General features: G+C 41.0%; 2 protein-coding genes across 3 annotated transcripts in view; one reads left to right on the top strand and one right to left on the bottom strand.

Moving 5' to 3' along the window:
* The window catches only part of LOC138950612 (coagulation factor V-like), a 391,727-nt gene that overhangs the window by 168,474 nt on the left and 205,124 nt on the right, over nt 1-18,129 (top strand). The window lies entirely within an intron of this gene.
* Nucleotides 4,185-17,887, bottom strand: LOC138950590 (serine-rich adhesin for platelets-like). 2 transcript variants are annotated; one of them, XM_070322294.1, is made up of 6 exons: nt 16,910-17,766; nt 16,491-16,556; nt 11,406-11,584; nt 8,031-8,167; nt 7,607-7,710; nt 4,185-5,465 (listed from the first exon to the last, which is right to left on the bottom strand). In XM_070322294.1, exons 1-6 carry the CDS (start codon nt 17,154-17,156, stop codon nt 4,312-4,314), a joined length of 1,887 nt encoding a protein of 628 aa, XP_070178395.1. In that variant the 5' UTR covers nt 17,157-17,766; the 3' UTR covers nt 4,185-4,311. The 2 variants fall into 2 exon arrangements, with proteins under 2 accessions (XP_070178395.1, XP_070178396.1); XM_070322295.1 differs by lacking the exon at nt 16,491-16,556 and having other exon boundaries at nt 17,636-17,887.

Below are 18,129 nucleotides of genomic sequence, written 5' to 3'. Positions count from 1 at the left end.
TGGAGTTACTGTAGAATCAATCAATAATTTTGGCAAATTACCACAGGAATAAATGAAAAGATCAAATTTGGAATGGAATGTGTTTATTTGCGTGTAAATGCAAAACAAGTGCTCACTTGTAACTTGATTATTCTGTGCGAGCACACACACACACACACACACACACACACACACACAGTTACACACACACACACTCTCAAAAAACACTTACACACACACTCTCTAACACATGCACAAACATCAATATAATGTACATGTCGTATCCATTCTGTACAATTTGCGCATTATGTACAATGAGCAGCATATCGTGCACATTGTATACAATGAGCAACAAGTTTTGCTCATTGTATACAATGAGCAAAACTGTTGCCCATTGTATACAATGAGCAAGACCATAAAGTTGCACATTGTATACAATGTGCACCGAGTGAGCAAGATTGTTGAATGGCGTTCAAGCTACACTGATATATGAATCATAGTGAATGGTTGAATGGAATATGTGAGTAAAGTGTTCAAATAACCATGTTTGTTATGTTTAAGCATTGTTTTAATTCTCATTTCGCTAAAACTATACAGTGCATTAGGAATTTAATTATTGTAAATTAATTAAACAATAAAGACAAATACAACAAATAATGTTGTTTCAACACACGCACACACACATATACATTCGTTCATAATAACGCTCACATTGTCATGTCATTGCTAATGAGAGCGTCGTTTTCACCGCCTTTCACGCTTTTGCTAATAACGCTCATGTTTTCATGTCACGCTAAAACATGGAAACAACGACAACAACGTACCACAGAGGTCACCTGCTTCTTTTTTTTAAGCATGATGGTTCTTGCATTTAGCAGATCGGGGGTGGCAATGAGAAGTACATTGAAGCCGAGCTTTGAAGCATTTGCATTTGTTTGTTGTGCATACTCCGAGGCAGTTACATTTAGCGTAGCCTTGGCCGTGTCCACGGCTGGTTGCGATGGCGGTCTCTCTGACTGATTTCGTCTTGTTCCGGTTTTCTTCTGGAATGTCATCTTGGGTGAATAACCTGCTCTCGTTGATTTCGAACTGGTTTCGACTGAATTTCGAGGCGAGTCGTCCGTGTCTTGTCGCAATGGTGTACATTCCTCTGTCGCGGTCCACCGGCTTCAGTGATGACTCCGAGTAGGTTTCTTTGATCACTTTTGGCTCTGTCATACATCGGTATAGGTACGCGCACGCAATCATTCACATCTGCAACTTTTTACGGCCGTTTTAAAATAAAAAATATGACGTCATTCTACTTCCACTACAAAGTTAAATTTTATTTCCAGCCAAACTAACAGCGCTATCGATGTGCGGTTTCACTAAAGTGGTTCCTATGCATCAAAGAATTTTTTTAAACAAAGTTTTTTTTAGCTGTTTTCTGCCCCTTTAATTTACAATAATTAAATTCTTAATACACTGTTTAGTTTTAGCGAAATGAGAATTAAAACAATGCTTAAACATAACAAACATCGTTATTTGAACACTTTACCATTCACTATGATTCATATATCAGTGTAGATTGAACGTCATTCAACAATCTTGCTCACTCGGTGCACATTGTATACAATGTGCAACTTTATGCTCTTGCTCATTGTATACAATGGGCAACAGTTTTGCTCATTGTATACAATGAGCAAAACTTGTTGCTCATTGTATACAATGAGCACGATATGCTGCTCATTGTACATAATGCGCAAATTGTACAGAATGGATACGACATACACACACACACACAGAGGAACTTAAAAACAAAAGGCAAAACTTTTTATTTGTATATTTGTAACTTAAAAGTCATTCAAGGTATGTTCAGTGCAACATGTTTCACATTATGTACACATGGATCTATATTGTACTTAAACTGACAGTGTAAATTATCTCTTGGAAAAAAAAAGGCTTATACTTTTACAGAAGTTGAGTGTTGGTATTTAACGTCCCTGTATCCTATTTGGCAATTCCATCATTCCAATGTGACAGAACAATCGAAATTGAAGTGACACAGGGGCGGATCTGGGGGGGGGTGCAATGGGTGCAATTGCACCCCCCCCCAGCGGGACAAAAAAAAACAAACAAAAAAAGAAAGAAGAAAAAAAAAAAGAAGAAAAATGTATCACCTGAAAATAGCACTAACACGCTCAGATTGCACCAGATTGCACAATTTTGCTTCCTTTTTAAAAAAAAATCCCCCCCGGACCCCCCTAGCATGCTCGGCGCTTTGTGCCATCGGTTCGGCGCTTCGCGCCTTCGCTGATAAGATACAAAAAAACAAAAAAAAAGAACTTTGCACCCCCCCCTTTCAAAACCCAGATCCGCCCCTGCTGACATACACTGCAACAAGAAGCAGGTAAAGAAAGAAACAGATGGGTGTCATTGGCTCACGTAAGTGTAGCCTATACGATGATAAACTTTGTCTGTCTGTGCGTGTGTGTGTGTGTGATAGAAACTTTAACATTTCCAAGTCTATGGTGTAATATGGATAAAGCTCGCATAAGAAGATTACGTCTCGGTCAAAAGTGTTTGACGTGTGTGATAGAAACTATTTGAAGACGTCACATTATGACGTAAGAGGGTTAGACGTCACGCAAAGGAATTGCTGAAAGTCTCGGTCATTGTTATTGTGAGCGGGCCGAGACTAGTTGGCAGATCCAGTGTCTCGCTTTCTTGCACAGTTTCACCTATGCTTACTGTGTGTGTGTGTGTGTGTATGTGTGACGGAGTGATTGAGTTTGTGTTACTGTTTGTCGATTTCTTACGTGAGCCTTGAAGGCTTCGCCTCTTGTTTTGCATTGTAGTTAAAGGCACAATAAGCCTCCCGTAAACCATCACAGATACGGTCACCCTTGCACACAGTACAAACACCCTTTCTTTTAAACACTCACCGCTTGAGAACATCGTAAGTCCCCTCCGTAAAGAGCGAACAATTTTCAAAGAATTTATTTTTGCGTGGTTTATCTTACTCCTGAGCCATCGTGAACCCGTGTGATCCAGTTTCCCTTTTTCACAATGTAGTCGTCAGTTAGTAATTTGAATGCGACTCGATGTGAGCTTATCTGCTATAGCACGTTTTTATGCACAAAACAAACGGCTGTGGTGAACAAGAACTCTAGCGATGGCTTTTGACTTTTGACTGTTGAGAGGAACTGGGGATATGCATTAACCATCGTCTGCTACGACCCTTGCGTGACCCTGCTTCCGGGCTTTTCTTTTTTTAACTTTCACAACTTCGAATTGTACTGATCTTGTCTTAATGAAAAAAGAATTCTTTTTTGATCAAAGAATGTTTGTGTAACAAGCTGTCAATTTATTATTTAGATTTTAAAAGTTAGGTCTAGCGCAAAAACGCACCAGGTCCAAAAACATTCTGAGACCCAAAGGGAAGTAACTCATTTTTGACCTGAGTTCAGGATGGGTCCAAAAAGTGTCCAAGACATCTGCAAAATTAATTCTTTAAAAATTGCTCGCTCTCTACGTAGGGCACCTAGGATGTTCTCGTTTGGTGAGCGTTCAAATGGAGGGTGTTTGTACAGTATCTGTGATGATTTATGGGAGGCTTACTGTGCCTTTAATACAAGTGATACACTGCAACAAAGAAGCAGGTAAAACCAGAAACAGATGGGTGTCATTTTGCATTGTAGTTAACACTTTCTTTCTTTATTTCTTTATTTGGTGTTTAACATCGTTTTCAACCGTTCAAGGTTATATCGCGACGGGGAAAGGAGGGAGATGGGATAGAGCCACTTGTTAATTGTTTCTTGTTCACAAAAGCACTAATCAAAACATTGCTCCAGGGGCTTGCAACGTAGTACAATATATGACCTTACTGGGAGAATGCAAGTTTCCAGTACAAAGGACTTAACATTTCTTACATACTGATTGACTAAAATCTTTACAAACATTGACTATATTCTATACAAGAAACACTTAACAAGGGTAAAAAGAGAAACAGAATCCGTTAGTCGCCTCTTACGACATGCTGGGGAGCATCGGGTAAATTCTTCCCCCTAACCCGCAGGGGGTGGGGGTAGTTAACACAAGTGACATACACTGCAACAAGAAGCAGGTAAAACCAGAAATAGATGGGTGTCATTTTGCATTGTAGTTAATACAAGTGACATACACTGCAACAAGAAGCAGGTAAAACCAGCAACAGATGGGTGTCATTTTGCATTGTAGTTAACACAACAGCAAAAGAGAAGTAGGTAGCATGGAGTATCATGGGCGTGTCTGGAATCTGCGTATGGCTTCTCTAGTGGGCGATACTGGCGCTCTGGGGGGCATTGTGTTACATTATGCTATCTCTATTTCAAAAGTGTCAGCAACAGATTCCTCTGGTTCACATTTTATATTTACGTGAACACCATTGGATGCAGTCTCATGTGAAAATGTGTTGTTTGTGTCACAGGTCATCGTCAAATTGTGTTTTCTGCTTGCTTCACCTTCCATAACTTCTGCCGGTTCACTGTTTACTTGCGCCACATTTGGAGCGTTCTCTGTAGCAGACTCCTCTGGTTCAAGCTTAACTTGTACCACATAAAAACTGGAAGTACTTTCAGAAATAGACTCCTGTGGTTCAAGCTTAACTTGTACCACATCAAAACTGGAAGTACTTTCAGAAGTAGACTCCTCTGGTTCAAACTTTACTTGTACGTCATCAAAACTGGAAGTATTTTCTGTAGCAGACTCCTCTGGATTAAGCTTTACTTGAACCACATCAAAACTGGAAGTACTTTCAGAAATAGACTCCTGTGGTTCAAGCTTAACTTGTACCACATCAAAACTGGAAGTACTTTCAGAAGTAGACTCCTCTGGTTCAAACTTTACTTGAACCACATCAAAACTGGAAGTACTTTCAGAAATAGACTCCTCTGGTTCAAACTTTACTTGTACCACATCAAAACTGGAAGTACTTTCAGAAATAGACTCCTCTGGTTCAAGCTTAACTTGTACCACATCAAAACTGGAAGTACTTTCTGTAGCAGACTCCTCTGGTTCAAGCTTTACTTGAACCACATCAGAACTGAAAGTACTCTCTGTAGCAGACTCCTCTGGTTCAGTTTTTACTCGCACCACATCAAAATGTGGAGTGTCAGTGTCTGCAGCAGATTCCGCTGGTTCAAAATCAGATCTCACTTGCACCACTTGAAAATGATGATTACTGTCTGCGGTACATTCCTCGGGCTCAAACTTGACTTGAACCTCATGAAACCCTGGAGTACAACACGCACTGGGAGTACCTTTACCACACAAACTAGGAGTTCTGAGAGTACCATGAAAACCGGGAGTACTTTCTGTAGCACATTCCTCTGGCTCACGTTTTACACGCCCTACACCAACACTGGAAGCGCTGTTTCCAGCAGATTCCTCCGGCTTTCTTTCTGTTTCTGTTGCAGCAGTGATGGGCATACTGAAATGTTGGAGTGCCTCCTGTGCTCTGCCAGAGGCTGAAACAAACAAAACAACTGTTACAATCAAGAGGCTAAAACAGACAAGGGAACAATTACAATCAAGAGGCAAAAACAGACAAGAGAACAGTTAAAATCAAGAGGCTAAAACAGACAAGATAGCAGTTACATTCAAGAGGCTAAAACAGACAAGACAACAGTTACAATCAAGAGGCTGAAACAGACAAAACAACGGTTACTATTAAGAGGCTGAAACAGAAAAGACAACAGTTACAATCAAGAGGCTGAAACAGACAAGAGAACAGGTACAATCAAGAGGCTAAAACAGACAAGAGAACAGTTACAATCAAGAGGCTAAAACAGACAAGAGAACAGTTACAATCAAGAGGCTAAAACAGACAAGATAGCAGTTACATTCAAGAGGCTAAAACAGACAAGACAACAGTTACAATCAAGAGGCTGAAACAGACAAAACAACGGTTACTATTAAGAGGCTGAAACAGACAAGACAACAGTTACAATCAAGAGGCTGACACAGACAAGACAACAGTTACAATCAAGAGGCTAAAACAGACAAGACAACAGTTACAATCAAGAGGCTGAAACAGACAAAACAACAGTTACAATCAAGAGGCTGAAACAGACAAGACAACAGTTACAATCAAGAGGCTAAAACAGACAAGACAACAGTTACAATCAAGAGGCTAAAACAGACAAAACAACAGTTACATTCAAGAGGCTAAAACAGACAAGACAACAGTTACAATCAAGAGGCTAAAACAGACAAAACAACAGTTACATTCAAGAGGCTAAAACAGACAAGACAACAGTTACAATCAAGAGGCTAAAACAGACAAGACACCAGTTACTATCAAGAGGTTGAAACAGACAAGACAACAGTTACAATCAAGAGGCTAAAACAGACAAGACAACAGTTACTATCAAGAGGCAAAAACAGACAAAACAACAGTTACCACCAAGAAGCTAAAACAAACAAAACAACAGTTACAATCAAGAGGCTAAAACAGACAACCTAATAGTAACAATCATTAAACTACAGTCGAACTCGCTTAAGACGAATCACTGGGGATCGGGAAATAAGTTCGTCTTAACCGAAACGCACATTAAGAGAATGATTGATTTTTTTTAAATTTTTTTTTTTAAGTCTTGTACATTTTAATTTTATGGTGTTTCAATTTGTTTCTTTCGCAACTTTCATGCTGCTTCAGGTTTGGACAATAAAGTGACATATTCAGTTACATGTTCATGTGTGTCACATGTTGAGTGATGATTGTTGAGTGAGAGTGAGCACACAGATGTTTCATCCAGTTGTTACGTTTTTGGTCACACACACACACACACACACACACTGACACTGTCCACATTCGCAGTGTTCCTATCATTTGTCCAGAATCACTTACCTTGGCGACGGGTAGCAAACCTTGGCCAATTTAGTTTTTTTTCTTTTTTGGTTGCGACATGATGTTCAAATCCAAATCGAAAGCACTGACTGACTGATAAACTATCGCGAACCAGCGAACGCAAACGTTGAGAGTGTGGTTCCCTTGTCCAAGGGAAACCACTCTGGCATCTGTATTTTTTGGCAATGGCTTCCGTTCAAAACATTGATGTTTCGTTTTTTGTATTCGCGAAGGAAATAAACGTCAGTCAGTCATTCATGTTCAGTGTCTGAGCTATCAATCACTTTGATTCTAAATTTAAAATTGTTTTGTGAGTACAGTGTAATCAGTTTAACTTTATTCAGTGATCGGTTGAGCGATGGTTCAAGCAGTCAACGCAAGGGAAGACTTTGACACATTCAAACTTCTCAAATTCCCATGATAGGTCGATCTCGGGACGAGTTTAAAGATTTCGTCATAAGCGTGAGTAAATTACAGACATTATGCATGCTTGGGAATCCAAAAAGTGCTCGTTATAAGCATAAATTCGTTACAAAGAATTCGTTTCAAGCATTTTTTTAAGCATGAAGAAAGAGGTATTCAGTTGGGAACTTAAAACTAATACGTTATAAGTCAAAATTCGTAACTAGCGTGTTCGTTTTAGGTGGGTTCGACTGTACATACACTACAGGAGTGCTCACTCTGCGTAGAAACAGCTGAATTAGGCCCTCCATCTGCCTTATTGCACCCTAAAGTGAAAAGTGAAAAGGAAACGCTCACCCCTTAGGTCAGCTGTCCTAATCTTGCCGTAGAGTTCACTGTTCACAGGCACACGGAACGCCAGTAACCTCTGATGTACTGGCTCTGATGTCTTCTTCTGCTCACTGCAAATTGAACAATCCTTCAGTCTAGTAACAAACCAGTTGACACTGAAATGTGCGTTTGCTTGTACATGTAGTTGTAAGTCACTGCGCGTGCATGAGAGAGAGAGACGAGGGAAATAGAGACGAAGATAAGCTAGCCCTTTGTATGTGTGTGGGTGTGTGTGTGTGTGTGTGTGTGTGTGTGTGTGTGTGTGTGTGTGTATGTTTTTACAAAAGCACGTCTATGTCTTGGACACTCTTTAAGCTGTGATACTTATTCAAAATGCTTAAAGTTAAACGTCTATATTTTAATTTTATAAACGTGCACACAAATCATGTACCTGATTTGAACAGTTTGTCTTTCAGCATCGGAGAAAGCTAGGGTCCGACTTGCTTCATTTGATGTGGTCAGAAGCTTCAGTGGTGCCACAATGTTGGGTATGAGCGGCACACTGGTGGTTGATTGAGATGCTTTAACCTGAGGAATAAACAAAGATGTAATGCAGGTGGTTGTCTTTGTTTTTTTTAAAGAATACATACAAAACTATTGTTTGACTTGTCTAATATATGAGCCTGTATGTGCCAAATGTGGTCAGCAAGAAGATACCTTTATTTAAAGAATATTTTCTCTTTATTAAGACAGGAAGATACTGATATTACTACACCTTCAGAAAGTAAACCCTTCAGAGAGATAGTAGAAATACTTTCATTAGTTTCTTATTCCTGGAAAGTCTTGAACATTTCACAAGAATGCTCAAAAATGGCATCATTGGACATTTTCACAGTGGGACATTTGCCACATAGCTACTTCATTGTTTTCTAAGAGCATAGATCTATATGCTGTATGTAAATTTAATTTCTTAATAGTATTCCATTAAGTGTATGAAGAGGACTTAAAAGTTTTAAAAATGGTGTATCAACTCTAACGGATTATGTCCTAAATTTCTGAAATGTAAAACTGCAATTTTGTTTAAATTTTTTTTAACAACTTTTTGGGGGGTATATATTTGGGATTTTTCAGCACATTAACACAAAGAAAAGAGCTTTTTCACTGAAGCCTGATGACAAAAGAAAATCTCAGATGTCATTTTTATACTCTTAATTTTTGAAATTTCAATAATTACATAACTACTGTGTCCTTTTGCTATGATTGACCATTTCCTTATATAATTAAGAATGTGTTGGCTTTCAGTTGAATTACAGTTTAAAATGAAAGCTTTTATTCTAAGCTGCCTGAAAATAACTTCGACCAGACAAAAACGGAAGGGCCGAATAAAATATCGACAAAATATTACAACAGGCAAAACGTTGCAATTTTGACATACCAGAAGAAAGTCAAATGAATTAGCGCTTCTCAAGCAATAACGCGAGACAACTCTTGTCCATTGTGCAGATACCCATACAGGCTAGGTCTGGCAAGCATTGCAAATGCTAGTCTATCAGGCTTGAGATTTACAAGCGGTGGCAAGCCACTTAGAGAAGAAGTCAAAATATATAATTTATTATTATTATTATTCTCTTTATTTATATAGCGCCTTATCCGAAGTTCAAAGCGCTTTATGCCGTGTGAGATGGAATTTTTTACACAATATATCACGCATTCACATCGACCAGCAAACCTCAAGCCTGTTAGGCGAATGTTCACCTTTCGCGGCCTTTATTCCAAGTCACACGGGTATTTGATGGACATTTTTATCTATGCCTATCGGCTCCACAGCGTGGTCAACCTCAGCCAAGACAAACCTGCAGACCCTTGACCGTGTGCAAAACCAGGCCCTCCGACTCATCACCGGTGCAATGAAATCCACGCCCATCAAGGAAATGGAGAAGCTTACCACCATCCAACCCCTCTGTCAGAGAAGAGAAGCCAAGACTATGGTACAGGCCGAGAAGCTCAAGTGCCTACCCGACCACCCCATGAAGCACAGACTGAGCAACCTCACCAAGAACCGGCTTAAACGGAGCAGTTTTGTACACGAGAGCAAGAGACTTTCTCGACAGTACAGGGAAGTCCTTCCACAGAACACTCTACCTCTGACTCAAGAAGAAGAGGAAACCCCCAAGGCAACAGAGAAACCAGGCATCCAGATCTGCACCAGTGTTCCACATGTTACCTCAGGAGAAGATCAGAATGACACAGCTCGACAGGCACTCACCTTAGCCCTGATCGACGAACAGTACCCAAAAGAGGCGTGGATCCATGTATACACCGATGGATCAGCAACTAACGCCGTGCTCAATGGAGGTGCAGGCATTCTCATCCAGTTCCCTGGGGGACATACAGCTACATCCAGCGTTGCCACTGGCAAACACTGCACAAACTATAAAGCAGAAGCAGAAGCTCTCATGCAGGCCGCCTCCTTCGTTCAGGACTCCGCAGACTCTTGCTACCAAGTTGTCTTCCTCTCGGACGCCCTTTCAGTCCTTCAGGCCCTAGAGAACGACAAACTCCCACAGCTGGCCAAAGCATTACAGATGGTCAGACAAACCAGAAGAGTTGTCCTCCAGTGGATACCAGCACACTGTGGGATACCAGGAAATGAAAGGGCAGATGAGCTGGCAAAAGAAGGAGCCGTGGAAGACCAACCTGAAAACAGTGTCAGCTTTAGTGAGCAGAAGACAATCATCAAGGCATTGATGAGGCCAAGGACAAACAGAGATGACTACCACACAATGTCCAGAGAGCAGCAAGTCAACCTCATCAGGCTGCGTACTGGCCACAACAGGCTCAATGCTCACATGAACCGAAAGTTCAAGCTGGCGCCATCACCAACCTGTGCCTGCGGTCAAGAGGACCAAACAGCGGAACACATCTTACAGCGATGTCCCTTACTAGATGAGGAACGAAAAGAAGTGTGGCCGTCACCAACTCCCTTGCAGACCAAACTATACGGCAGTCGACAGGAGTTGGAGAAAACGACAACATTTATCACCAGTGCTGGACTGATTGTGTAACCTCTGCGAACGCCAAGAAGAAGAAGAAGATCTATGCCTATACAATTTTGCCAATCGTGACCCTTTTGTCAATCGTGGGATCTTTAACGTGCACACCCCAATATAGTGTACACGAAGGGACCTCGGTTTTTCGTCTCATCCGAAAGACTAGCACTTGAACCCACCACCTAGGTTAGGAAAGGGGGGAGAAAATTGCGGCCTGACCCAGGCCCGAACACGCAACCTCTCGATTCCGAGCGCAAGTGCGTTACCACTCGGCCACCCAGTCCACAACCATTTTAATTTCAAATCATGAGTCTTTAAAAAAAAACATGTTTTCATCTCACAGATGTATTCAGTTCGCCTCCCACTTAGGGAGCATCTGATGCACTGTAGGTTGGTTAATTTTGTTGATACAGTGGAACCCCCATTTTAAGAGTCCCCCCATTTTAAGACTCCCTCCTTTTTAAGACCCGATTTTCTCAGACTTTCTGTTCATAACCTCTGTAAAATTACCCCCATTTTAAGACTCCCTCCTTTTTAAGACCCGATTTTCTCAGACTTTCTGTTCATAACCTCTGTAAAATTACCCCCATTTTAAGACTCCCTCCTTTTTAAGACCTTGTTATTCTCAGACTTTCTGTTCATAACCTCTGTAAAATTACCCCCATTTTAAGACGCCCTCCTTTTTAAGACCCGATTTTCTCAGATTTCTTGAGGTCTTAAAAGGGGGGTGCCACTGTAGCATCGATCATTTATTATAATTTTCATTTGGGCCTCACCCCAGACTCTGCATCCGTGTGCACTTTTCTCTTCTTGGTCTCTATTTCTCTCAGCCGCGCTGGTCTTTTCTCTGCCCTGGATTTCCGATTTTGTGCTGGTACACTTAGAGGTTCAACCCTGTGGAATACGCTTGGAACAGCTTTCGGCTTCAGTCGTCTCCTTTGTCTCACTGGGCTGCCTACACACACAAAACAACAACAATAAAATAAGACAGCAGTCTCAATTGTTTAAATAATAATGTAATGTAAAGTTTCACATACACTAATGTTTTGCACACACACACACACACATTTACAAGTTCTTGCTTCCCTTTCCTATCTCCTCATATTTTTTTTTATCATGAATATATATATATATATGTATTTCATGTAAGTTTTCAGGGTGTTGGTAAATTAATGAAATCATCAAACGCGTAATGCAACATACACGTGTGTGGCATTTTCCCTACATTGTCCTCAAACTCGCTACACACACACTGTAATCAAATTTCCAAGAAAACAAAAAACAATACATCATTAAGTCAGGCACTAACTTGTGTGATTAGACATGCACTGATGCAGGCATGCACAGGGCTTCTGAAAGACATTTTTTCTCAGTAGCCAGCCTGGCTCCCAGATCCAAAAAGTTAGTAGTCAGCCAGAAATTTGACTCGCTTTTAAAACCAAACTTGGTTTCCTAGTCAGAAGCAAATTTGAGGGGAAAAATGCGCCAGATAGTTGAACAAGTCGCGTAAGGCGAAAATACAACATTTAGTCAAGTAGCTGTCGAACTCACAGAATGAAACTGAACGCAATGCAACGCAGCAAGACCGTATACTCGTAGCATCGTCAGTCCACCGCTCACGGCAAAGGCAATGAAATTGACAAGAAGAGCGGGGTAGTATGTTGCGCTGAGAACGACAGCACGCTTTTCTGTACCTCTCTTCGTTTTAACTTTCTGAGCGTGTTTTTAATCCAAACATATCATATCTATATGTTTTTGGAATCAGGAACCGACAAGGAATAAGATGAAAGTGTTTTTAAATTGATTTCGAAAATTTAATTTTGATAATAATTTTTATATATTTAATTTTCAGAGCTTGTTTTTTAATCCAAATATAACATATTTATATGTTTTTGGAATCAGCAAATGATGGGGAATAAGATGAACGTAAATTTGGATCGTTTTATAAAAGAAATAATTTTTTTACAATTTTCAGATTTTTAATGACCAAAGTCATTAATTAATTTTTAAGCCACCACGCTGAAATGCAATACCGAAGTCCGGGCTTCGTCGAACAATACTTGACCAAAATGTCAACCAATTTGGTTGAAAAATGAGGGCGTGACAGTGCCGCCTCAACTTTCACGAAAAGCCGGATATGACGTCATCAAAGACATTTATTAAAAAAATGAAAAAAACGTATGGGGATATCATACCCAGGAACTTTCATGTCAAATTTCATAAAGATCGGTCCAGTAGTTTGGTCTGAATCGCTCTACACACACGCACACACACACACACACACACACACACACACACACACACACACACACACACACCACGACCCTCGTCTCGATTCCCCCCTCGATGTTAAAACATTTAGTCATAACTTGACTAAATGTAAAAAGGAAGACAATGTGTCACGGGTGGAGGATTGTTTTAATGACACACTTAAATCTTTGAATTTGTTTCTGTGATAGATTATTTAAAAAAGTTGCACGAAAGTGTCAAGTTTTTACTCTTAGCGTTGTTGATCGTCTATGATAGGCGGCAAAAACGCTTGAATAGACATCCAAGAGAATACGGGCCCCCTTTAGTTCTCTGACTGGAAAGTATATTCTTCACCGGATTGCGTTTGACTACACAGTCCGGGTGATGTGGGTCCGGTTGTGGACGACCATATATATCCCATGACCTCCCTTCTTTGTCTCTGTCAACCTACTATAGGTATAGTTCTTGTATTTTAAGAGTATTTATGTTACATCATATAATGTATCAATTGCATTCTTATAACACATAAAATAGTGGATAAATAAGGGTGCAACAAATATATCATAGCTAGCTCTACTTTCTGTCGTCCTTGACATTCCAAAATGCACATGTATGTACCTGTCAAGTGGATGTGCTAGGGATTACCACGGCTTTGAGAACTTGCGCAAGAGTCGTTCAGTGCTATAGCTGAGTTTTAGTCTCGACTTGCCGAGACTATCCTCACAGCATCATAGATTTCATGACGTCTGTCGTCCATCACGTCATATTCTGGGGACGTAATCTGTTTCCTTCTATAATTATTAGCTGTTCTATTTCTCTCAGGTGATTAACATGACAAGCCGTGTGTGTGATTGTGTGCGCTGGTTGCTGCCGGCTCTCTCAACTAAATCAGAAGTCAAACTAGCAATCGTTAAAACCCCAGTCCATCCGACCAGCGCTGCTAATATTGTCAGGCTATGCTCATGCCTATGAAGTTACAGGCGTGCTCTTTTCTGTACACACATTCTTATCGGTACATCATCGACTAGGACAGTCCTCTGGACAGGCTGTTTAATGCATTTTGCAAGTATTTCTAGCTCTTTTGCGATGCAGTATAGGCCCTATACATAGTATAGAGGATGAAGGTACCCAAGATCTCAGTAGATGCACATTTGTGTGTAACCACTAGGTATTCAGTCAAATCCGTGTAAGGCTCGTGAGTCAATGACACATGAAATTTTGAAATTAATGGTTGAATGACAAGAAACACATCATTTTAAAGAGATGAAAATTCTGAGCACATAGCAATTTGTTTTATTTAAATCGGTGCAGTAGTTCTCAAGATATGGTCATTTTAGTTGAGAAATTTTGGGCGTCATTTGAGGACAAAGCTAGTAGCTAAATACATGGGACATAGACTGATTGCTGTGGCAATGACATGAAATTTTGAAATTAATGGTTGAATGACAAGAAACACACCAGTTTAAAGAGATCAAAATTCTGAGCACATAGCAATTTGTTTTATTTAAATCGGTGCAGTAGTTCGCGAGATATGGTCATTTTAGTTCGAAATCACTTTGCTTTCAGCGAGCCGAGATCGCAACCTCTTCAGGCTTTTGATCGGCCGAGTTTCGCATTTTTCGGGTCCAGTTTTGCGCAGCATAATCGTTGGGAGTAAGTCATTTCTCGCTCGATTCTTTTGATTTTTGGCTTAAATGAAACAGAAGTTAATGTTTTATAAACTGCATTTGAACCGTGTATGCCGATGGAAGTTTTCAGACCAAATTTTAGTGAAACTCACACGAGTAATATTCATCGTCATGCTGACGGAGATGTAGCTTCCGGTGGGTCGCGGTTTTCTGTATGGGAAAGATGTAAAGCTTTCTCTGATTGGTTGCAAAATATCACAGCCCTCCAATGAAAATTACGGTATTCCCAGCAGTTTGAAATGAACTGGTCGTCTGCTAAGAGTGACGCGAAAATGGCCGCGAGAGGCAGTGTAGACGAAAACGCACTTTCACACTCAAAATATTCCAAAACACATCTTTTATTAAGTTCATACAGTAAACTTTGTTTTTGAATCATTTCTTTATTCATTCCTTTTTCATTTGATACATAATTTGTGACTCACAAACATCAATTATGCCAATTATTTTTCACTCAAAGGGAAAAAAAAGTGCCTTTTCACTGTGTCCTCAGTTGACGCTGGGCGATGTGGCAATGCTTAATATTCATCCACTGGGTTCTTGACTGAAATACAAGCCATATAAAAAAACCACTCGTGTTGTAACCTCTATAAATACTTCCCAAAGAAGGATTCAACATAAAAAGTATGGGTCGTACACGACCCACGCCATCCGAATAGGGATAAACGTTTTGCCGCCTTTGTGCAGAGTATGGGTCGTACACGACCAACGTCATCCAAATAAGGATAAACAACGTAAAATTCCTTACGTATTTCCATATATATATATATATATTTATAACTACAGGAATACCCGGCTTCGTCGGGGTGAGTGGCGAGACAGAGACAGACAGCGTGGCGGTTCACCACAATCACCTTTGAATGCCAGAACATACAGACAGACAAAAGCCGCCAGACCCCATCACAAACAGAACTTTACAATCCACAGGTGTTGCCTCCACACACACACACACAGAGAAGCCGTATATATCTATCTATATAAACTAGATAAATACCCGCTTCGCCGGGTACGGCTGGCGCCGAGAAGAAGTCGAGCCGAATACCCGGCTATGCCCCGGGTGTACGCCGGCTGAGCCGGCGCACCGCACGGAGGAAGGGAGATAAATGCGGCTGAAAACACTGGAGAAGATAAGGAAGAGTTACTGGGAATGGATCCAGAGAAAAACCAAAATCGGTTCAGCGCTGCGCGCTGAGAGCACGTGTTGAAATATATCTCATCGATGAGGTTGTGTCCGGGGTGTAGCTGAATACGGTCTCCAAATTTGAAAAAGATCCACCGAGAACTTTGGCCGTGCATCGACAGACAGACACTAGTCGTATATATATATATATAGATGGGTCGTCCACGACCCACATCTTCCGGACTGTGTTGTGTAGTTCAATCGGCAATGCGCGATGACGTAGGTGTTCCCATGCACGCGTGATGCGTCGGCCATCTTGGTAAGCAGCACTGCCAGACTTCCGCTTCCTTCAGTCTTTGGCACCGTGTCTTGATTGGATAAGCGAAAGGCCAAAGAAAAACTGAAATACATCGAGAAATTGGAACCTGAGCCAAAAAGCAAGATACATTGAGAAACTCAAGAGTCTAAACGGGTGCGATCCATACGAATTAGGAGACAAAGAGTGGTCTGTAGATGCCGAGAAACTTCCTCAGTTGACATTCGGCGACATGCTGACGTACCTTGTGTTTGGTGTGAGCGCGTACACACTAGAGCAGTTCAAGGCTCACAAAAGTTTGGAAGCTCACAATCAGTTCACAAACGGCTGGGTACATGAACTGAAGATGTTTTCCCCTGAGAGGTGCGACAACGTAGCAGTCAAGGCGAAGGTAACATTTTCTTAAAACTCCACATTACAGAGGAGACTGTGTGTAACTTGTGTGTGCGACATGATCATGATGGTGTGTTGTTAATGTTAGTGATGTTACCGTGTCCCAGGTGCAATGATGGGGCCCAGTCTGGGTCAGTTTCTGCCATCTCGTACGCTGGCTCACCTGCAATCATGATGGATTGGCACTTTTATTATAAGGAAAGGTATCGGTTATACCAAAATTCTATATGAAAGAAAATTCCAACATTAAAAAAAGTTCAATAAAATGACATTACTATGATGTATGAACATAAAATCAATGTGACTGAACATCCACATTAAACTCAGTCTACTCACATGAGTTTTGGAAATCATGATTTAGTGTCAACTGTACTCATATATGCATAGACAAGTCAATCTATGACCGAGTTAGGTTAGCAGTGACACTGACAGTGTCAGATAGCTTCACATTCAAGTTGCTAACATATGACATTGTCAGCGATATATTGGTTCCACATTATAATAAAATAAACTTACCTTTGTGAAAATGACGAGAGCAAACACGAAAGCCATCCGATGAGTGCTCGAAAGTGATATTCGTGCGTCGGATTGCTGCAACCCATGCTCTCCTTCTTCGCTCTGTCACAGCCTTGACATGCTCCCCCTCGCGAGTTTTCACCTTAGGAATTCGAAAAAAACGCAGACTTTCGTTTTTCTTTTGTCCTTTCCAGTTGTGACTCGCGTTTGTGCAGTTAACAACACAACAAGACGCTCCAGGAGCCATGATGACAGCCGAAGAACTTCCCAAACGCTAACTGAACCGGTACTAGCACTAGTAGCAGCCGAAGCACGCAATATCCTGCTTACCAAGATGGCCGCCGCTTAGAAAACCAGTGGCTGTGACGTCACGATCGCATTGCCGTGTCGTCCACGACCCACATCTTCCGGACTGTGTTGTGTAGTTCAATTACGTCATCGTTTATTTGTTTGTTTGGGCAATGGGAAGGTCGTACGGTGATTAGAGATTGCATGAAGTCAATTAAAAACTCTAAATAGTCTTAGAGATAAAAACGATTTTGTGAGGCTCTGGGTCGTCCACGACCCACGAAGCACGGTTGGCCAGTTTGGCTACTTCACCTGCAATACCTGGTAGCCAAACAGACAATCAGGTAGCATTTGGCTACCAGGGTACCTGTTTCAGAAGCCCTGCATGCAGGCAAAAAAGAATTACCAGTTCCAAAACAACTGTCAACTGTTACATACCACAAGCCGTGGGCCCGTCTTTGTAATCTGTCGGCAGAAAATGTTCCGGGCACACCACACTCGTCGATGTCGGAGACCAGTTGTCGCGTCGTACAGCAATAATCCATTGCTGCCTAACCTCTTTGTCACTCGGGAATTCAAAACCTGACGCATTGTTGCACTGGTACACTACGCATCGGTTCGGCATTTTGATTCTTACTCTATGTTTACACTTTCAGCAACATGGCGGAAGTGAAACAAGTGCCAAGGGGCATAACCTCACCAAAACCGACCATTATCTACCCTTTAACATAATTTTTTTTTTTAGCTACCTTGTGTACTTCGTGTGCTATGCTATTCCCTTTTTTTTCTCCTTTTTTTCTGTGACTTAAAAGTTGATATAAAGTGAGACAATTTTGTGAAGATAGATATGTACAAAAAAATATATTACACGTATGCTTTACACAGAACTTATGTGATGCTGTAGGTTACGTCGGGGGGTCTAAAAGTAAAAC

This window comes from Littorina saxatilis, linkage group LG16 (genome assembly GCF_037325665.1).
Source record: "Littorina saxatilis isolate snail1 linkage group LG16, US_GU_Lsax_2.0, whole genome shotgun sequence".
NCBI classification, from domain to species: Eukaryota; Metazoa; Mollusca; class Gastropoda; order Littorinimorpha; family Littorinidae; genus Littorina; species Littorina saxatilis.
This window is presented reverse-complemented; position numbering and strand designations above follow the sequence as displayed.

What these genes read in the sequence shown, in the direction of transcription:
- LOC138950590 (XM_070322294.1), bottom strand. Translation starts at nt 17,156, where the DNA reads ATGGCTCCTGGAGCGTCTTGTTGTGTTGTTAACTGCACAAACGCGAGT. An exon ending in AGACAAACTGTTCAAATCAG is followed by an intron (nt 7,711 to 8,030) that starts GTACATGATTTG and finishes TTCAATTTGCAG; the next exon opens with TGAGCAGAAGAAGACATCAG. An exon ending in TAGGACAGCTGACCTAAGGG is followed by an intron (nt 5,466 to 7,606) that starts GTGAGCGTTTCC and finishes TGTTTGTTTCAG; the next exon opens with CCTCTGGCAGAGCACAGGAG.